The sequence below is a fragment of the Cavia porcellus genome, unplaced genomic scaffold (assembly GCF_034190915.1).
Source record: "Cavia porcellus strain 051 isolate PalLab524CR breed Dunkin Hartley unplaced genomic scaffold, mCavPor4.1 scaffold_8, whole genome shotgun sequence".
NCBI lineage: Eukaryota > Metazoa > Chordata > Mammalia > Rodentia > Caviidae > Cavia > Cavia porcellus.
In genome coordinates, this window is record NW_026947491.1 from 29130518 (window position 1) to 29148258 (window position 17741).

General features: G+C 35.6%; 1 protein-coding gene across 3 annotated transcripts in view; it reads right to left on the bottom strand.

The window, feature by feature from the left end:
* Syt10 (synaptotagmin 10) overlaps nucleotides 1–17741 on the bottom strand; it is a 57440-nt gene that overhangs the window by 13215 nt on the left and 26484 nt on the right. For all 3 annotated transcript variants that reach the window (XM_013149313.3, XM_003466761.5, XM_063254536.1), the window contains exons 3-4: nucleotides 15161–15728; nucleotides 1090–1210 (exon numbers count right to left, since the gene is read on the bottom strand). In XM_013149313.3, coding sequence (XP_013004767.2) covers nucleotides 1090–1210; nucleotides 15161–15728 — 689 coding nt within the window. The remainder of the gene's footprint in view (nucleotides 1–1089; nucleotides 1211–15160; nucleotides 15729–17741) is intronic.

Here is a 17741-nt window from a genome sequence, read left to right on the forward strand (position 1 = left end):
TAAAATTTTAAAGGCTAGTTAAGTCATGACAGTTGAAACATGAAACTGTGAGAGAAAGATGTACAATAGGAGGTCTTTCTCCTGTCTGTCCCCACTCTCCTTTGCCCTTCGGTTTCTGTGAATTCCTCCTTTATTTCTTTATACAAATACTGGCAATATGAATGTGAGCCCTAAAATCCTCCTTTCCTGCACAGACATGAGCAGGATACCAAAATTTATTTTCACGCCTTGTGTATCCTAGAGGTCTTGTCCTATCAGACAGAGTTCCATCTTGCTTTTCATAATATGAATTTAGCTGCTTTTGTTATGAAGAAGCACAGATACCTTACTGTCCTCCCTACTCATTCCCTACCACCTTTCTTCCACAGTATCATTCCAGTGCTCCCGTAGTAAGTTATGAATCATCTTCTTCAGTGGCAGGGGTTTAAATGAGAGGACACGGGCTGTGATATAGCTTTGTCTCTTTATGACAATATAAGTTCCCTTTAAGAGTCCCTTTAAGAATTTCAAGGAGCACTGTTTTAACTTACTGTTTCTTGCAGTCCCTATAGATGTCAAATCTTGAGTTGGAAAGGGGGTAAGAATGTCAGTGCCAATGGTGGTCCTGGAACATAGCTATTCCTCTGCAGATGAGATGAGGGAAACCAAGATAATCTGAACATGTCTTCCTAAGCACATTAACTCTACAGCTTGAAGTCTAAGAATCCTTTCTTACAAATATCTGACTCACTGATACTGAGGGAGCAGGCTGTAAATTATGTATTTCTGAGATGAATTAGGCCAGTACATAAATAAAAAGAAATGCTGGTGGTATTTAACATCATGTTTTTTTCCATGTGTTTATTGGTCATTGGTATCTCCTTTTTCTGTATCAATAAAAATGAAAAATAAAAAAAGAATTTAAGTTTGAGGTCTGTCTATTTGATAATAACAAAATTTCATAAAGATAATGTGTATGAAACAGATGACTTGGCACATTTTAATTTGCAATCTATTTTTCTACTTTTATTGTACTCCACTGCAGACGAATAATTCTGTGATGTACAACTGTTGGCACAGGCCGTACTTTATTTGGGAATGTGCCCTGACCTGACGAGCCAGTGATATCCATTGCCTTCAGATTCCTGCACTTGATGACCGTCAACGTCATACGTCCAGCAGTTGGCAAATAACACAGGGAAAACATGATTTCACCCAGGTCTATACTTTCCTAGAAAGACAATTAGTAATATTAGCAATGTCAAAAACCAAATTGTGAAAACAAAAAGAAATGGAAAATAATGAGTGAAAAACTGCTTTAATAGAATAGCATAATGTCATTTCCATTAGTTTTACTGAAGATGCAGATACATTACAAGAAAGCTGCTCTGAAGGGAGTAAGAAGAAAGGATATCTCAGCTGCTTATTTACCATCTGCATTCAGAGTTGTAACAAGAACCCCAAACTTACCACAAAATCAGATTGCCAATTACACACATCCCCCATCATCTCCACAAACCAATTCATTAATTGTTCCATTCATCAGCAAATGGTAGCACGTTTTGCCCATGGGTTTGAGCCAAAAGTGACACTGGGCAGCAGGCACTTTTCTTCTCCTTCCCCTTACCACTGATGTGTGAGTGGTTCTACAAAAACATCATTAATCAGTGAAGTTCTTTTGGTCTGTTTCTACCATTCAAGCTACCATCACCTCTGAACAGGATCACTTTATTCACCTCTGAAATTCCATTCCAGGAGTGCGTCTGTAATGGCAGTCCCACTGGCTTTCACACCTAATATCTAAGACAGAAGAGTTCCTGGCTATCTTCCATAACCTACTGAAAGGCATGGTGTAAAGCTGGTTGTTAGTAACTGTTTTATAAAGAAATTATAAGACTCTAATTTTGGGTCCACAGCAACACATTTTTCCCAAAACACAAGCCTACCTCAAATTGTGTCACCAGGAATATTTGATTAAATTATATGCATAACCGTTTAGAGACATCTTAATTGTGCACTGTTCACATTCATTTTAAATTTTCTATACAATATACACATCTTTGAAATACAGACAATGTATAAATGTGCATGAAAGTGCTGTGTTTTACAACTGAAGCAAAATGGGTCATTTTTTATCCAGATTAAATAATTTATTTATTTCTTCAGGAAGCATGAATGTGAAGGGAAGTGATGCCTACAGTGCTGAAAAGGGCCGAGTACCCTCTAACGCAAACACCAGTATTTTTCAACTTTTAAAACAGCAAAGTTATCTATGATAAGTAAGAGTAGATGGACCTAATGAAGGTAAGTGGCTGCACAACCTTAAAGACTGAGTATTCCCAGACCTTCCATGCTTCCTGAACAGTGGGCAGAATGGATGGTCTAACCTCAGTGAGTGGGTAGATTCTACCTGCTTCCTCTTGTGGTCTGTCCAACATTACTGTGGTTTATAAGGCCATGCAAAGCAAACAATACCAATAAAGAACCTAGAAACAAGTTGAAGATCTCTAGTAATACAGCATAAATGTAACAATATTATACACTAAAGTTCTCTTATGTAAGATTACATAATTTCTTATTCAATGCTCATTTACCACTGGCTTATAAAATTCTAACAAGAATGTCTGCATGTTGTACGAGTAGGTAGCAGATCAAAGCACATACGCAGTGAGGAGATGGATAAATTAATAGCAGCAATAAATAATGGTACAAAAAACAACAAACAAACGAGTATTCTAAAAGTAGTAACAATCTAGCACTATTCTGCATGAAAAGAAAGTAATCCTCACACGAGGTTCCAAAATGGTGGCAACATAGAAAAGCTTTTCTTCACAAAGCTACAAAAAGCAAGCAAAAGGGGTTTAAAAAAAAAGCTGCGAGAGCTAAAACCCCTAAAAGTGCCATGGGGGTAAAATCACCCAATACTGAGCATAAAACTCTAAGACTTAATGTTCACCCTACTGGATGTTAGACTTGCTTTGTTTCCAGTGCTTTATATTCCCCTATTCATAACTTTTAAAATGATAATGTTCATCTAGTGCCTTTACATTTCAAAAATGTTTAACCTTGTTTCCTTGATACAGGGGATTACAATTAAGAGTTTGCCATAGGTCTTAAGAAAGACTTAAACCTTTAAACAATGCTAAAACTGTTAAGGCTATGACAACTTTTAGAGATAGACTAAATGTCTTTTATATAAAAGATGTTCATGAGTCCTGGGGGTCAGGGGTAAAATGTCACAGCTTATGTTGGTGGCCTCCAGGCCTCATGACTTGCATTGTACATTTGTGATTGGTTCACTGTCTAGTGCTTAAATTAATGGTGTCAGTGCTACACCCACCTCGGGGTGTAGGCAACATGCAATCTAATTAAAAAAAGGAGTCTCTCTGTTGCCGCCTTGCTGTTTGCAGCTGCCATCAACTGCAGCCCTGCCATGCCACCCTACCTTAGAGCCAACTAAATATAGACTAAAACCTCCAAAAACTAGAAAAAAATAAACCTTTCTTTTCCCAAATTTGGGCATCAAGTATTTTGTCTCAGCGACGAGTTAAAAATAACTAAGACAGATGTGAACCTTGTAAGATAGTATTGAACAAATGCAATGCCTGGTAGAAACAGGCACTCAAAAAAATCATGCTTTTAATGAAATAACACTTGAAGAACATCTCTTTCTTCTGCATAAGCTAGACTGAGATGGCAAAAGACAAAAGAGAGAGGCCAATGAAGTGAAAGAGGCATGGAAAGAATTGAAGCATCAAGGACTGGATTTAGGCATCTACTGGAAAAACTAATAAAGACTAAAGAAAAGAAAACTTTTGAACATTATTTGCTATGGGGACAGAAGTCATCACATATACTTAATACCTTAAGTACAGCCTGCCTTTTACATTTTCTTGAAAGTGAAAAGACAGATAATGTTTGTCACCTTGCTAGAAGGTAGATGTATTACTCTATTAAATGAACTTCATGATGCTAAGAGTCCTTCTTCCACTGTATACAAATGAAGCTACGGTGAAGTGCAGACTCCTGGACTCAGTCTACTAGCAGTGATTTAATTCTTTCTGACCCATATCTCTCATTCAGCTGAGTAAATTGTGGACTTTGATTTTGAGCAATCTATTTCACCTCACTTGACCTCACTATCCTTATATAAGATGATGGTATTCAAAGAGATTAATTTGTTTCCCAGCTTTGAAACATCCTAACTGTAAACCTAAGTGAGAAATTGAGTAGTAAGTGAAACATACAGTACAGACGTGTTCAAGAATGTGTAGACAGGCTCTGGCCAGCATATTTATGATGGCACTCTGGAGCCTCTTAGAAAAGACTATGAAGAATGAATTGGTGCTGATATTTCAGTTTCAACATCAAGAACAGGTGGTCACAAAAAATATCACATAAGTTTCTAGAAATTATGCTAACTCAGAAAGCTTCTAATCTTCATGACAGAGTATTAGAGTTGATCTAGTTAAGGACTCATGAAGAAAGAATATAAAGACTAATGGAAATGTATCATTTATGCTCTTAACTTGCTAAAAGTTCCCAAACAATCCACTGGTGTGTGTTGGACACACAGATCTTAACCATATAACTCTTGCACGACACCTGTGGCCCCAGTCCCCCAATTCTTTTCTACTTTAATTATAAAAATCTTTTATTATGTTCCCACAACCTCAAATAACTACACAAGAGCCATGGCAAATGCATTGTTGACTCCTAAATTTTCATTTAGTCATTAGCATGTTCATATTTATAGAACGTGCCAGGCACTGTTCTAGTCATCTGGGGAACACTCACGACCAAGACAAACTTTTTCTCCTCCTTGGTCTCACAGGTGACACTGAAAAAGTTATTTAACCTTTCAGGACATCACACAACTAGTTAGGGATGAGTTGAAATAAAGACACAAGTATAAATATGTATGTAAAATTCTGAAGTATATAATTTTTTTGATCCATCATGGTAAGTGCTTTTTGGAGAATTGTTGAGACTCAATTATAGGAATGGTGATGAAAGGTTCTTGATTCTTTCCATGAGGATCGCCCTCAGCAGTGAAGGAGGAGGAACTGAAAACAGAGAAAGCAGCATCTACAACAGCTACAAGGTGAAGCCTGGTGTGTCTGATGATAACCAAAGGTCCAAACAGACCTGTGCTCTTCCTATCAGAGAATAATGTAGTTGGAACACATAAGCCTCATTTTCATGGTGCTTCCTCAGGAATGCTTAACCACATACCCTCTGATTTTTTCTCTAAAGTCAGCATGAGTTCCATCTTTTATGGCTCATAAAGATTACCTGATGGGTTAATTTAAAGTCTATCCTTATATAAGATATAAGGATATGCAAAGATAGTGTTTGTTACAGGCCTAGTTTGCAGTCTGATATACAAAAGATGCTAGAAAAAATGCCACTTTTGTTTTCTCATTAATTTTTCTGGGGTCAATTACTGGCATAAGGTGGATGTTCACTGAATTGCTCTTGAGTGGACACCGAGTGAATAAATCCTCTGAGCACTGGTCTGATCATGACTTTGCTTGCAGTAAGAACAGTTACTGCTTGGAGGGAGTGAACACCACTCAGGGATCAGGGAACAAGACAGAAAGGACACATCTTAGTGTTGTGGACTTTGTGACTGAAACCTCCTGCCAAGGGTTTGCTCAAACAGGACGGCCCTGGGGTTACAATAAAGTCAGTTAAGAGTGGTTCTGAGCAATCTAAATTCGCATGTATGGTTTGGGGAGGTGTGGTTAGAGGATGGTTATTAGTTTTATTGAACTTTATTTTGCAACAGTTCTCTCAAGTCTAGTGTGATCTGTGATTATGTTTGCTGTGATTCTATGGAAAACTGAAATAGATGCCTAACATCTATAAATTATTTTCCCTTTGTGCATCTGACTGTAGGTAGCAAGCAGACACATTTTGGTGACATTAGATGGCAAATGAGAAGGAGGAGGAAGCTGTATGACAAAAGACAATGACCATTTCTAGTCCACTCTCACTTTCTTTTTCAAAGAACAACAATTCTGCAAACAGTACTTTCTGTTGCTGGCTGGCTTTTCCTCTTTCAGGTGATTTGAAAGGAGATTTCATTCTGTTCAGTTGGGATGGGGAAGGAGTGGGCAAAGGAGGCCTCTGCCACAAACCTACCTAGGTCTTTGCCTTTTACTCCTGCCACTGATTCTGTCCTTCCTGCTCCACACAAAGGCAGCAAATGGCCACCAGATCAGATGTCCCTTAGCAAGACCTTCTCTACTTCTGCACGAAGGAAGGACCGTAGTTTGTATAAAGCACATAATCTTTGTTCTGTGCCCTCTTAGAATTTTATATTTTTAAAAAGTAAATTAAAAAATACAGTATGTATTTGAGTCGATAACATGACATCATGGGAATCATACAGCACAAATCCAGGCAAAGTCATTGGCTAAAGTCAAGGCAAAGAAAGGGCAAAGAACAAAGCAGTGTTTGAGTGAGGGTAACCACAAACTCCACAGGCATTCCATGGTTAATACCAGTACCCAGGACCTCTGTTGCTGGGGGTGTTATTTAACAGTATCCATGTTCCTGCTCAGTCCCCAGTCCAAGTGGGAAACAACTGTCTTCCAACATTGCTTAGCTCTTATCCAGCACCTCCATGGGACTTAGCTATAGGAGCCATGGAGAGCTCAGCTGATACAGAGCTGAGGCCTTAAACTTGCCTGGATAAAACTGATGAAGCCAAAGTTCAAATGATTACTTCTGTAATAAGGACACTGAGACAAAGATGGAGCCCAACTCACACAAGAGCGATGTAAGATACAAAAATAGGACACACATTTGGTAAGAACTCGTCCCTAGTCAGATCAGTTAAGGATATTAGAAAAATGCCAGTCCCTAGGTTTGATTTCCAGCACCACAAGAGTGGAGTGGCATTGAAAATATGAGATAATGAGCTTCTTGGTGAAAGAAACTGGAGACTCTCAAACATTACTTATAATTTATAGATAAGGACATAGAAATGTGTACAATAAAGTATTTTTGTAAATTGTATTGCATTTTTATACTTTACAAATATTTTAAACACTTTTAAAAAATTCCTAATTAAGGGAATCGTTCTAATTGATGCTGTATGTGGACACTTGGACTTGATCAAATTGGTTTCATTATTTTCGAGTCTATCTTAAATTGGTTTACATGGTTCCACTGCAAGAGAATACTACTTTGCTCTCTAAGCAGTGCCCAGAAATCTTACTGATTATCAATAAAACATGGTTCCTCCTGAACAAAACCCATCAATATTCTCCTATGTCCCTCAGAATAAAAGCCATTCAAAAACGGGATGGTCTATGCAGCCACTTTAAGGGATGACTACCAAATATACTTCAGAGATAGTGTCTGTGGTTGAGAAGCAAGATGATTGTATTATCATAAATTCATTGTATCTATACATTTTCAGTTTAAATCCCCAAATTGTTCTCCTTGTGAAGATTGTAGCTGCCGCACCACTGTTCCCTCACTCTTAGGGATACTTCTCCATAGTGACGGAGGCAGTTTAGCTTAAACTGTCAATTTTTTACCCAGTGTATGGCATCAATGTCGGATTGACAAATTTAAATTTCAGATTTTGCATTAAGTTTGCTTTCTTTGTTTTGTGAAAAATGATGTAATCAATATTAAAGGAAATTAATAAACTGCTAATAAAATCTAGTATAATTACTGTTTTATGGCCAATTTCCTTCCAGTCTTCCCATGAAGTTGGTAAGAATAGATTGATAGGACAGTGAAGGTTTGTTCTTAAAATATATTTAGAAGTCATCCAACTTAAAAATAATAGTAAACTATGGTAACTGAATAATAAATAGGATTGAGTCAGAATTATTTTAACATCTGCCTGAACTGAGCAAGTGATAAGCCAGAATCATGCTTTTAGAACTCTCGTAGCTTTGCCAATACTCTTACAATAGTTACTATTTCTTTAAACTTAACTTAAATTTAAAATAAGTTTATATTGCAGCATGGCTGTTTGTCAGTTCAGAGTGACCAAAGCCTCATAGATAGGTAGATCTATGATATTTATGTGCATCATTTGACTTTATCAATAATGAAGTAAAGGTGGCCAATGGGCAGATGTGCATTCTGCGGCATTCTCCAGCATCCCAGGTTCACTGCAGAAATGGTTATAAAATGAGAATTGTTCACAGAGGAGCAGAGATGGATTTCCCAACCCAAACTATAGACCTAGGGGTACAATACTGCCTGCCGTACCTTGGGAAAGGCAGTTAGCCAGCCTCTAGCTAAAATGTGCATCCTCCATAACCCTTACTTCCCACACCTTTCTCTTTAATAAGGTGGGAATTTTGTCATTCTTTAAAATGTTACTGAGTAACATACTATTTTACAGGTAAACTTTAGAAGTGAACTCATTGATAGGGAAATGCAAAAACATAACAGTATTATCCCCGTCCTGTGATAGATCACATACAGCTGGAAGCAGAATTTTAAAACATCATCTGAAACAAGAACACATATTAAGTTTTAAAGAAAATTTGGTAATGTGTAATAAAATACATTACTTCAAAACAAAGCTCAACAGGAACATTTAGTACTCTCAGTGGTTGAAACCATGACCCCAGTTCCTCTGTGTGTTACGTGTAGGTCAACTTGTACAAATGCTTGATGGATACTTAGTTAGAAAACAACAGGTTCAAACATTTTATACCTGCCAACTAGGTCAGTGTGCATCTGACTTTTTTTGGGAAGATTCTTAAGTGTCCAGAGCATGGTTAGCGCTTAAAAAAAAATGTTTATTGAATAGGTTGGTAAATAAACAGCATGCAAAACCAAGTTGGTTGTGTTAAGAAACGGAAATCTTTTACTTATTTACCTGTACTTTGAATGGCTTCTTAAGTATGAATGGGGAAACTATATTTAAGTATTCAAAATACGGGCTGCTAGACTGGAACAGACAGATCCCAGCCTCTCAGTATCATTCATGGCCACACCAGCAAACAAGCTTACTCTGTGAATGAGTGCCATGCGTGGGCCACCACCGAGCTGGAACAGACAGACTCTAAACCCCAGCGTGTGGGCTGGCAAACAAGAATTACCAATCCTCCAACCCCTCGCTGCAATCAACAGGCTTATCCAGAGCAACACAGGCTGTGATGATAGCCATGGAGGTGAAATACAATTAGATGCCTATAGTGCTTTGGTGTTTCACTAACATTGGCAGGTCTAGGGTCAGTTGTCTGATCATAGATCCAGAGCATAGTGGTATGCAGTGTGACATGTAAGGGGATCGCCTTCTGAGGGTTGCAGCCACTGTTGATTCCCTACAGTCTTGTTTTGAAAGTCCTATATTGTTTTCAATGTTTTGTTGGATGTGTTTTATTCTTTTATCTTGTTTGATTATGTTAAATCTTTTGGTAGGAGCAGCTATTTCAAAGATAGCAAGATATATTATGGTAGCAATTTTGCGCTTATTATAGGCTTGTTTTGAAATCTTTTATCCAACTCATTTTGTTTTTATTGTTTCTATTCTATTTTGTTCTGTTTGATTTTTACTATGTCTAAAGTTATTTGCAGCTATTTTGAAGACATCAAAAGGCATTATGATAACTATTGTTGATTTTTTAATGTTCTGGAGTCCTTACACTGGTTTGTTTTTATTGGTTTTACTCCATTTTATCTTTTTTAAAGTAAAAAGTAAAATCGTCAAAAAATATTCAAAATATGTCGTCTTTAAAGTAACTGAATTTTTAAAAAGAGTTGATTAAACACTTGAATATTATAGACATAGTTTAAAAATAAAAAATAGAAAACAGTAAATGATTCTGTTTCTAAATTCATCCATCCAGCTTTTTCCACTTTTCCAATAGTAAGAATATTACTCGTCGTCTTCACAGAGTCTTTTAAGTATGATTAGGTGGTCTATCTCACCACAGCCATACAGAGTGCACACTGCTTTACAGTGTCAATTTTCCCTAGGTTGGGAATATCTTTATGTTCATATAAGGTGTGACTCATTAACGATTGTTGTGAGATACAATAAGATGATTCCCCCAAGCAATTACACATGATAAAGACATAGCTCTATTGTTCCCTTTGACACTTGATGTCAAATTTAAAAAAAGAAAACTTAATAATTCTTCATAAAATATTAATCCTTATACAGAAATATCTGAGTAATTATGAGTGCAAAAATGTTCAGCTCTGCCTGCCATACCTTGAATAATTTTTGCTTATAGAAAGTAGGTAATGTTAACAAAATCTAAATAAGTAAATACCTATTGATTTGTAGAATCATTTCATTATTTTTCCTCTTAATAAGTGATTGATCTGTACTTATATACATTCTACTCTTGACTTTCTGTGAAAATGTGCCAAGTTGTTTATTGGACAAGTATGTACTGATTAACCACTGAACACTCACATATGCTGTGAGACACACAAGAGAGTTACAAGGCTATTTCTGCCTTCCAAAAGTTCACAAGCAAGTGGCAGACATCAGGCAAATACTTGCAAAATATTTGGATAAGTGTAGCATGCAATGCTTCCCTAGCACCTTAGCTCCTTTCTTCCTGTGAAGCAGTCTGCATTAGCCTGCAGGTTTTCTCCTGCTGTGTTGGATGCCTGAGGCCCCTCCACTCCATACCATTCCTGTGCACACATTCTGTGGTCCTATGAGACAGAAGCTGCATTAATTTCACTCTCCGATAGAAGCCAAGTAAATACAAACCCCAATGTCATCAAAGAGCCTCCGGATTCTTTCTGGAATGGTGTCCTCCAGGGTGCCCATCTCAGACTCGGATCCACATGTTCCTCCTGATACCATGCATCCTTCTTGATTTATTTCCTATTTTCACTTCAAGGAATGATCAGTTTATCATCTTAGAATTTTACCATACTTCAAAGATGATCTTAACTCTACTTTCATATGAGATGTAATCGACACCACAATGTGTATGAAAGACGTATTTTACTAGTATTTTGTCCACTTTCGAACTGAATATATATTTGTACAGATAGTTCTCAGTAAATATTTATGGAATAAAACCAAACTTATTTGAATCAAGTGTTGTAGGAAAAAAGTAACTTCATAGAATGAACTATCCTAGCAAGATTAATTTTCATAAGGTCTTGGACAGGACTTTGGACTTAAGGAAAGAAAACTGTGGCACAGATTTTAAGATAAAAATTTGTAGGAATCAGACACTTAAACATTTTTTTTTAAAAATCACAAAAGCCTGGAGTTCTGATTTTTAAAGTTCTGTTTTCCTATTGGCATAAATAGGAAAAAAAAAAGAGCCCTGGCATTTACATCCATGTGCTAGCAAAGCAGGACTTAATGATACTAAAAAGAATCATTATAAACTGAAGATGAATCAACTATTATGTTTTCAATTGGTCAAAAATACTTTGTTTTCCACACTAAGTTTTGTACTAAATTAAGGTTTTTTTTAATATAAAGGTAGTGTTGAAAATTCACGAGTATTTCAAACAAGAATCTTTTTTTTTTTTTTTGTCTTTTTCGTTTTTATCAATACCAGGTATCGAACTCATGACTGCCTGCTTGCAAGGTAAGCGCTTATGCCGCTGAGCTAAATCCCCAGCCCCTTCAAACAAGAATCTTAAATTATAATAATTCTTACTATATGAGAATATTTGTACTTGCCACCAGTGTCTCTTTAATGAAATGATATGTAGTCTTATAATTCAATGAATTGTATTATCTGTTACACATACTTCTTTATATTTGCATATAGGCATCATACGGGATGAGAAACAACATATATTACATTTCTATTTTCTTTTCATATCCTTTCTAGAAAAATTATAATTTCAATATGAAATTATTTAAATCTAAATATATGTAACAAAAATAAAGTGTTTCAAGTGAATTTCAATCTGTATTATTTAAACATTTTATTAATAAGAAAATAGGAAATTGTCTAATGATTTGTTAAAAGCTGAAAGTACTAGCTAAATATATTTAATCACAGTAGATTTATATTTAATTTTTATATTTTTATATATTTATATTTAATCACATTAAATATATTTAATGGTCCAATAGTAATATAGAAATGGAAAAGCTATAAACAGAATTTTGAGTACTTTGTGTGGCTCAGTATTCCAGTTAAGGAGAAAGCCATCCTACTAGAATAAGTTAGAAGTAAATTTTACTTTCTGTCCACTTTTATATTCAGGACACTGATGTGAAAAAGTAGATGTAGCAGGTAAAAAACAGCAGCCTCTTAATTATTTTTTTTAAATTTTTTTAAACTTTTATCAGTATCAGGTATTGAACTCACGACCACCTGCTTGCAAGGCAGGTGCTTATGCCGCTGAGCTAAATCCCCAGCCTCACAGCCTCTTAATTCTTGGGGTATATAAATGTGTCACATGACAAAGGACACCTTGCAGATGTGGGATACACCTTAGCTCATGGGCTGGGGAGATTTTCTTAAGGCTACTCATGGGGCCAGGCTAAGCCAAGGAATGAATGCCTGTGGGTAGCAAAGGAAGACTCCAGACTTCTTGACCCCAGAAAGGACTGCACATCAGACTTGGAGGCAAACTCATGTTTTAAGACATGAAGCTTGGGGGGAGGTTTAGGGCACACAAAGGAAGTTAATATGTAGGCATATGGTAGAGTTGAAAACGTAAGAATTTATTAGTGTATTTTCAAAAGACAAATACCTAAGCATTGTTCGGGGAAAAAAACCCTGAAGTTTCCACAAGGAATTGAAAAAATTTTTTTTTCAAATGATCAGCTTGAAATACAAAAATTTATGATTATGAACAAACAAACAAACAAACAAACAAACAGAGATCTACCAGTAAAGCATACTAGGGGCTGAGGGGCCACTCCCTCCACCAAAACAGTCCAAGGCCAGTCACTGGTCAGCTGTTCTAAAAGAAGCAAAATCACAAGGACTCTATAGCTCCAGGCCAGAGCACATATGTGTCTCCCAGCCTGACCTCCTGTAACCTTTTCCTCACTCGAACCCCAGTTGAGGCTGGTACATTTGGACTGCATCTGACTATCGCATTTAATCAGAGTGAACTGTCTAGTTATGTGTCTACAAAGCCCCTGAGATGACTCAGAATCCTGTCAATCAGCATGCTGAGCAACCTGTCAATCATTCTTGTCAGTCTTATCTAGTGATCCAGTGAGAGGTTCCTGGGCTGAAAGCCTGATAGCCTGATTTGCTGTGTTTTTTATTTTCCTAGTGTTCCCATATCGCTTTTCTTTCTTTTTTAAATTTTCAGGTAATTTTTTAATTTTTAAAAAGCAAAATAAACAGTAGAAATAATAGACAATTTCAAAAAAATAACAGTAAGAAACCAACAGTGGTTAATATGTTACACATTGCTATCTTAGAAGTAGTTGTGCAATACATTGCTTTTGTTTTCTTGGCACGTTCTTGTTTCTCCTGGCACAACCCGGCCTTGAGTACATGTTCACCTTCTCTTCAATAAGTGTAGACGGATTCATTTTTACCTTTGGATGCACTTTGTTCACTATACACAAGAGCGTGAAACCTGTCAGACTCACCAACCAGTATCGCAACAGTATCACTCTCCTAAAAAATTATCTTAGACTTCATTTGGATTACTTACCTTTGAATATGAATGTATGACTGGAACATGCTTCGAAACAATTCTTAAACTTAGAGTATGGCAAGCATATAGCATCTACTCTGCAACTATAGTATTTTCTAAACATATGGAAGCAGTAAGATGACTGAAGAGTCTAAAGAAATAACCTAATAACCACTATCTTCACTTTTAGAATTCTAGAAGCCATTGTGTTTTAAAAACATAAAAATCACTGTTCACCATAATTTTTCTGCAGGAGTGTAAGTAATGCTGAAAAAACAATGTGACGTCACAAGAACCCCAATGTGCCTTTAAAACATTATCCAATTTCATACTATTTTCTTTGTTTTCTTATGTTTCTTCACACATATCACAATGGAGACCATGAAATAAAACCTACCAGCTGAAAATGCTGTGTTAATGCAATATTAAACTGAGAGTAACAAGTCTTAGATTAAGTCACCTACACAATTTATGACAGTATAACCGTTCAAAATACTGGCTGTCATCAGCAAAACATTGACAAAGGAAAAAATACAAAAGGTTTAAAGCTTTAAATTTTTTTCTTTTAAAAGTCCTTGCCTATATTCAAAAGTTCAATATTTTAAATTTACTTTGGTAAAACTTGAACAAAAGATAGTAAAAACGTGAAGGCAACTCAATGGTAAAAAAGTTAAATGTCTCCCTTTAAAAACTAAAACTAAGACAATTTAGCAGTTTAACCTCTGGCTATCTAATTCCTTTTCTGTAATGCTGTCTGGACAAGTCATCTGAAATTTAAATAAAGGAAAAACAGATTTATGATAAAAGCACAATTTCTAGGATATCTTAAAAGTATACAGTAAGAATTTATCTTAAAAGTATACAATAAGAAATTGGTTAAGTGGATGGATGTTTAGTATGCATTAAACAACTACAACATGAAAGAAAACTAGTATGAATGAATTTAAACACAGTATGACTTTAGTTATTTTAATGTAAGCATGGCAAAAAATGGAAATCAATATGCTAAAGTACTTACATAATTTATAGAGTGTTAATCATCTTAATTTTACACTACATACTTTTACTGATTTCCAAATTTCCAATAATGCACTAGTACTGTACAGTTAGCAAAAACATTTTTTAATGAAGAAGAAGACTTCTAATGTGAACAACTCCCTCTGTTATTTAACATTTCATGCACTGTAATCATGAATATACCATGAAAACTTCTGAATTAATAGTTAAACCAAATAACATCAAAGTATATGTTAGGTTTGATCTGAAGTACAAAAATCACCTTAAATAATGTAAGTCAATATTAACCAATATGAATCTGAATACTGAGGATAGGTTACATATAAATATTTTATAAGAGAAATATCCTACTAGTTTTGGCAATTTGTAAGTGCTGATTTGTTATTTAAACAATCACTAATGTTATTCATATTGTCTTATATGTCCAGGTTATTCTTATTCTATACCCCAGTTCCAACTTCACAGGATTTTAGGGATAAATTCTAGAATTTTGTCGAATTTGTTCTGATGATCTATGCAATAGTCATATATATCACCATAGGTCAAATAAAAAGCAATATATTGGTGGAATTATACTTACTGTGGTAGCACAATGAATGTCTTTCCATATTATGGTCTCCCTGGAGAGATCAGAGTCTTCAAACAAATTATCAAGAATCACTTCTCCAATCATGTCATGTCTAGAAAATCTGTCAAAATCATATACACTGAAATGTAGTTTGCGGTTGCTTATTTGATCGTATACTACTGGAAACTGAAAAGTTTCATCAAATAGAGGATTTAAAGTCTTTCTGTGCACCCGGGTCTGAAACTTCTTTTTTCTATCTGGAAGAAGATACATCTTCACATACGGATCTGAAGTTCCTGTGAAGTCTTTCGCAGGGAGATCTAAGGCTTTGATAATTTTCACAACTAGCAGTTCATTTTCATAATCATACTGGAGGGTGAAGTTAAGTTTCCCACAGGTTTTGATATCTTCTGTCCTGTTGCCCTCCGAGTCAACCGATTTCTGTTTGTAGAGTTCTGGTTTTATCCTCCCAATACTGGTTGTTGTTTCTCCTCTTTGCAAAGCAGGTTCAGTGCTGATGCTGAAATCCACACTGGACACCTGCATTTGTCTTGGTAGGTGTCTCCTGAAGGAATTGTGTCTGTATATATGCACACAAAAAATTTCTTAAATAGATCATTTTGATAACAATATTTAAAAGTGGCATATAAACTCTCCCTAACTCCCAAGAGAATGAAAAGTATGCATGTAGATGTGTACACATGTGCACGCACACACACACATGCACACACAGATCTACTTTGAGAAAACAAATTCATTAGTCAAAGAAAGTCTCTTAAAACTCACATGGATGTACATTATAAGCTTTTGAAATATTGATGATTACTTTCAGCTGAGGGAAGTAATTAGTAATTAAAATTAGATTAATTTAGACTTCCGTATTTCAGTTTCTTTAACTAAATATATATGTAAAGGCTTTTATCAATTTAAATGACCTGTTTCCTTAGATCTATTGTATTTGAATTTATTAGGCATGTCATAAAATGTATTTTGATCCTGAATTTACTCATGTTAAAGAGTCAAGAGCCAAAAATAGATTTAGGGAAAGGTTAGAGAGAATTTATGAACATAAGAAGAATAAAAACAAAGATTGGTTGTATGCTTGGTTGTGACATAATAAAAAGGGTCCAGTATAACCCAGTTTGTATGTTTGGTTTTTCTATGATATTTGAGATGTTTTATTGAATAATTTAATATTGCTGTCAAAGTCACTCTCATTTATGAAACAAGTCTCTATTTTATTGTAAGTAAATTTATTTTTTAAGACTTCACACCCATACGTTTTACTGTAAACTTTAATTTCCTATCCTCTGCTTAAAAATCATCAATTTCTTCTTTATGATCTTAAATACAATCTATGCAGATGTAAATTCCCCTTCTAAAAGAAATCAAAGCTATAAAGCTTTTTCTAATAGGAATTGAAAATGTAGTAACGTTTTTGTTCTTATAAGCCTGGGTCCTAATTACAGGGTAAATGGTGCATATTCTAAGTCACAGTTTAGCTAGTCACTTAAGAAAAGCTTTAATTATTACAATGTTGCTATTGCCATGACAACACAGATCTTCTCTTTTCTTGTGTCTCCCCCCCCCCCTTTAGAATGATGGGGATTGGTGGCTACATAACCAATCTAGGTGCCAGGCATTGGACTGTTAACCTTTGCTCATCCTGCAGGCCTATGAGGACAACATTCAAGTACTCTAGTGTGGGGAAAGTGTGCCACAGCAGATTGACCTCAGGTGCCGTATGTAGGGAAGGAAACTCTGCATACATCAGTACACTTCTTTGAGCTTCATTTTTCTCATCTATAACATAGTTCTTTTCTAGTTTTTGTTAGAAAATGACATTATAGATGACTGAAAACAATCATCTTTCGTATTGCTTTTTGTTATTATTGTTCGAATTCAGGATGCAAAACATCAAGGTGAGAATATCATAATGACAAGTTCAAATCTGGGGTCCTGTTTGGAGATCCAAAGACAGTACACACAAAAGTATCCCTGTGTGAGGGTTCCAGGACTAGGGAGACTGCTGGACAAGTTCATTTCTTAGTCCATAACAGTTGTGCTATCCCTTTCTTCCAAGGTCTGTATCATCTAGTAAGTTAACTTTAGATACTTTTCAGAAGTCAGAGAGGAAAGGTAAAGTATTACATTTAAAAGGAATACCTTTTTATCTTCATATTAAAAACTGCACTGGAAATGATTGTCATATATTAGAAATTATAGCCACATTTTGTAGGTAAGGAGAATCAAATGGTAAGCCTAAGTCAAGTTTCTGGTAAACAAAGTTCATATTATTTGTTTCCTGTTTTATCCCATGTAATTTGAAGCCAGGACAAGAATGATTCATTTACTACACAACCATGTGAGCATATATTATGTAAGGCACCACACATATGAAGGCAGACAGAGTTGTGTAAAACACCACAATGGATTTTTTCGTGATTGCAATGGATTCTTTAAAAACAATAACAACAACAAACAAACAAAAATACTAATTGACCTCTACAATATCACTATCTTCTCTAGATGTCTTGGCTTATTGCTGGTGGAAACCTGACTCTTCCTAAGCAGTGTCACTCCCTCTGTAGTC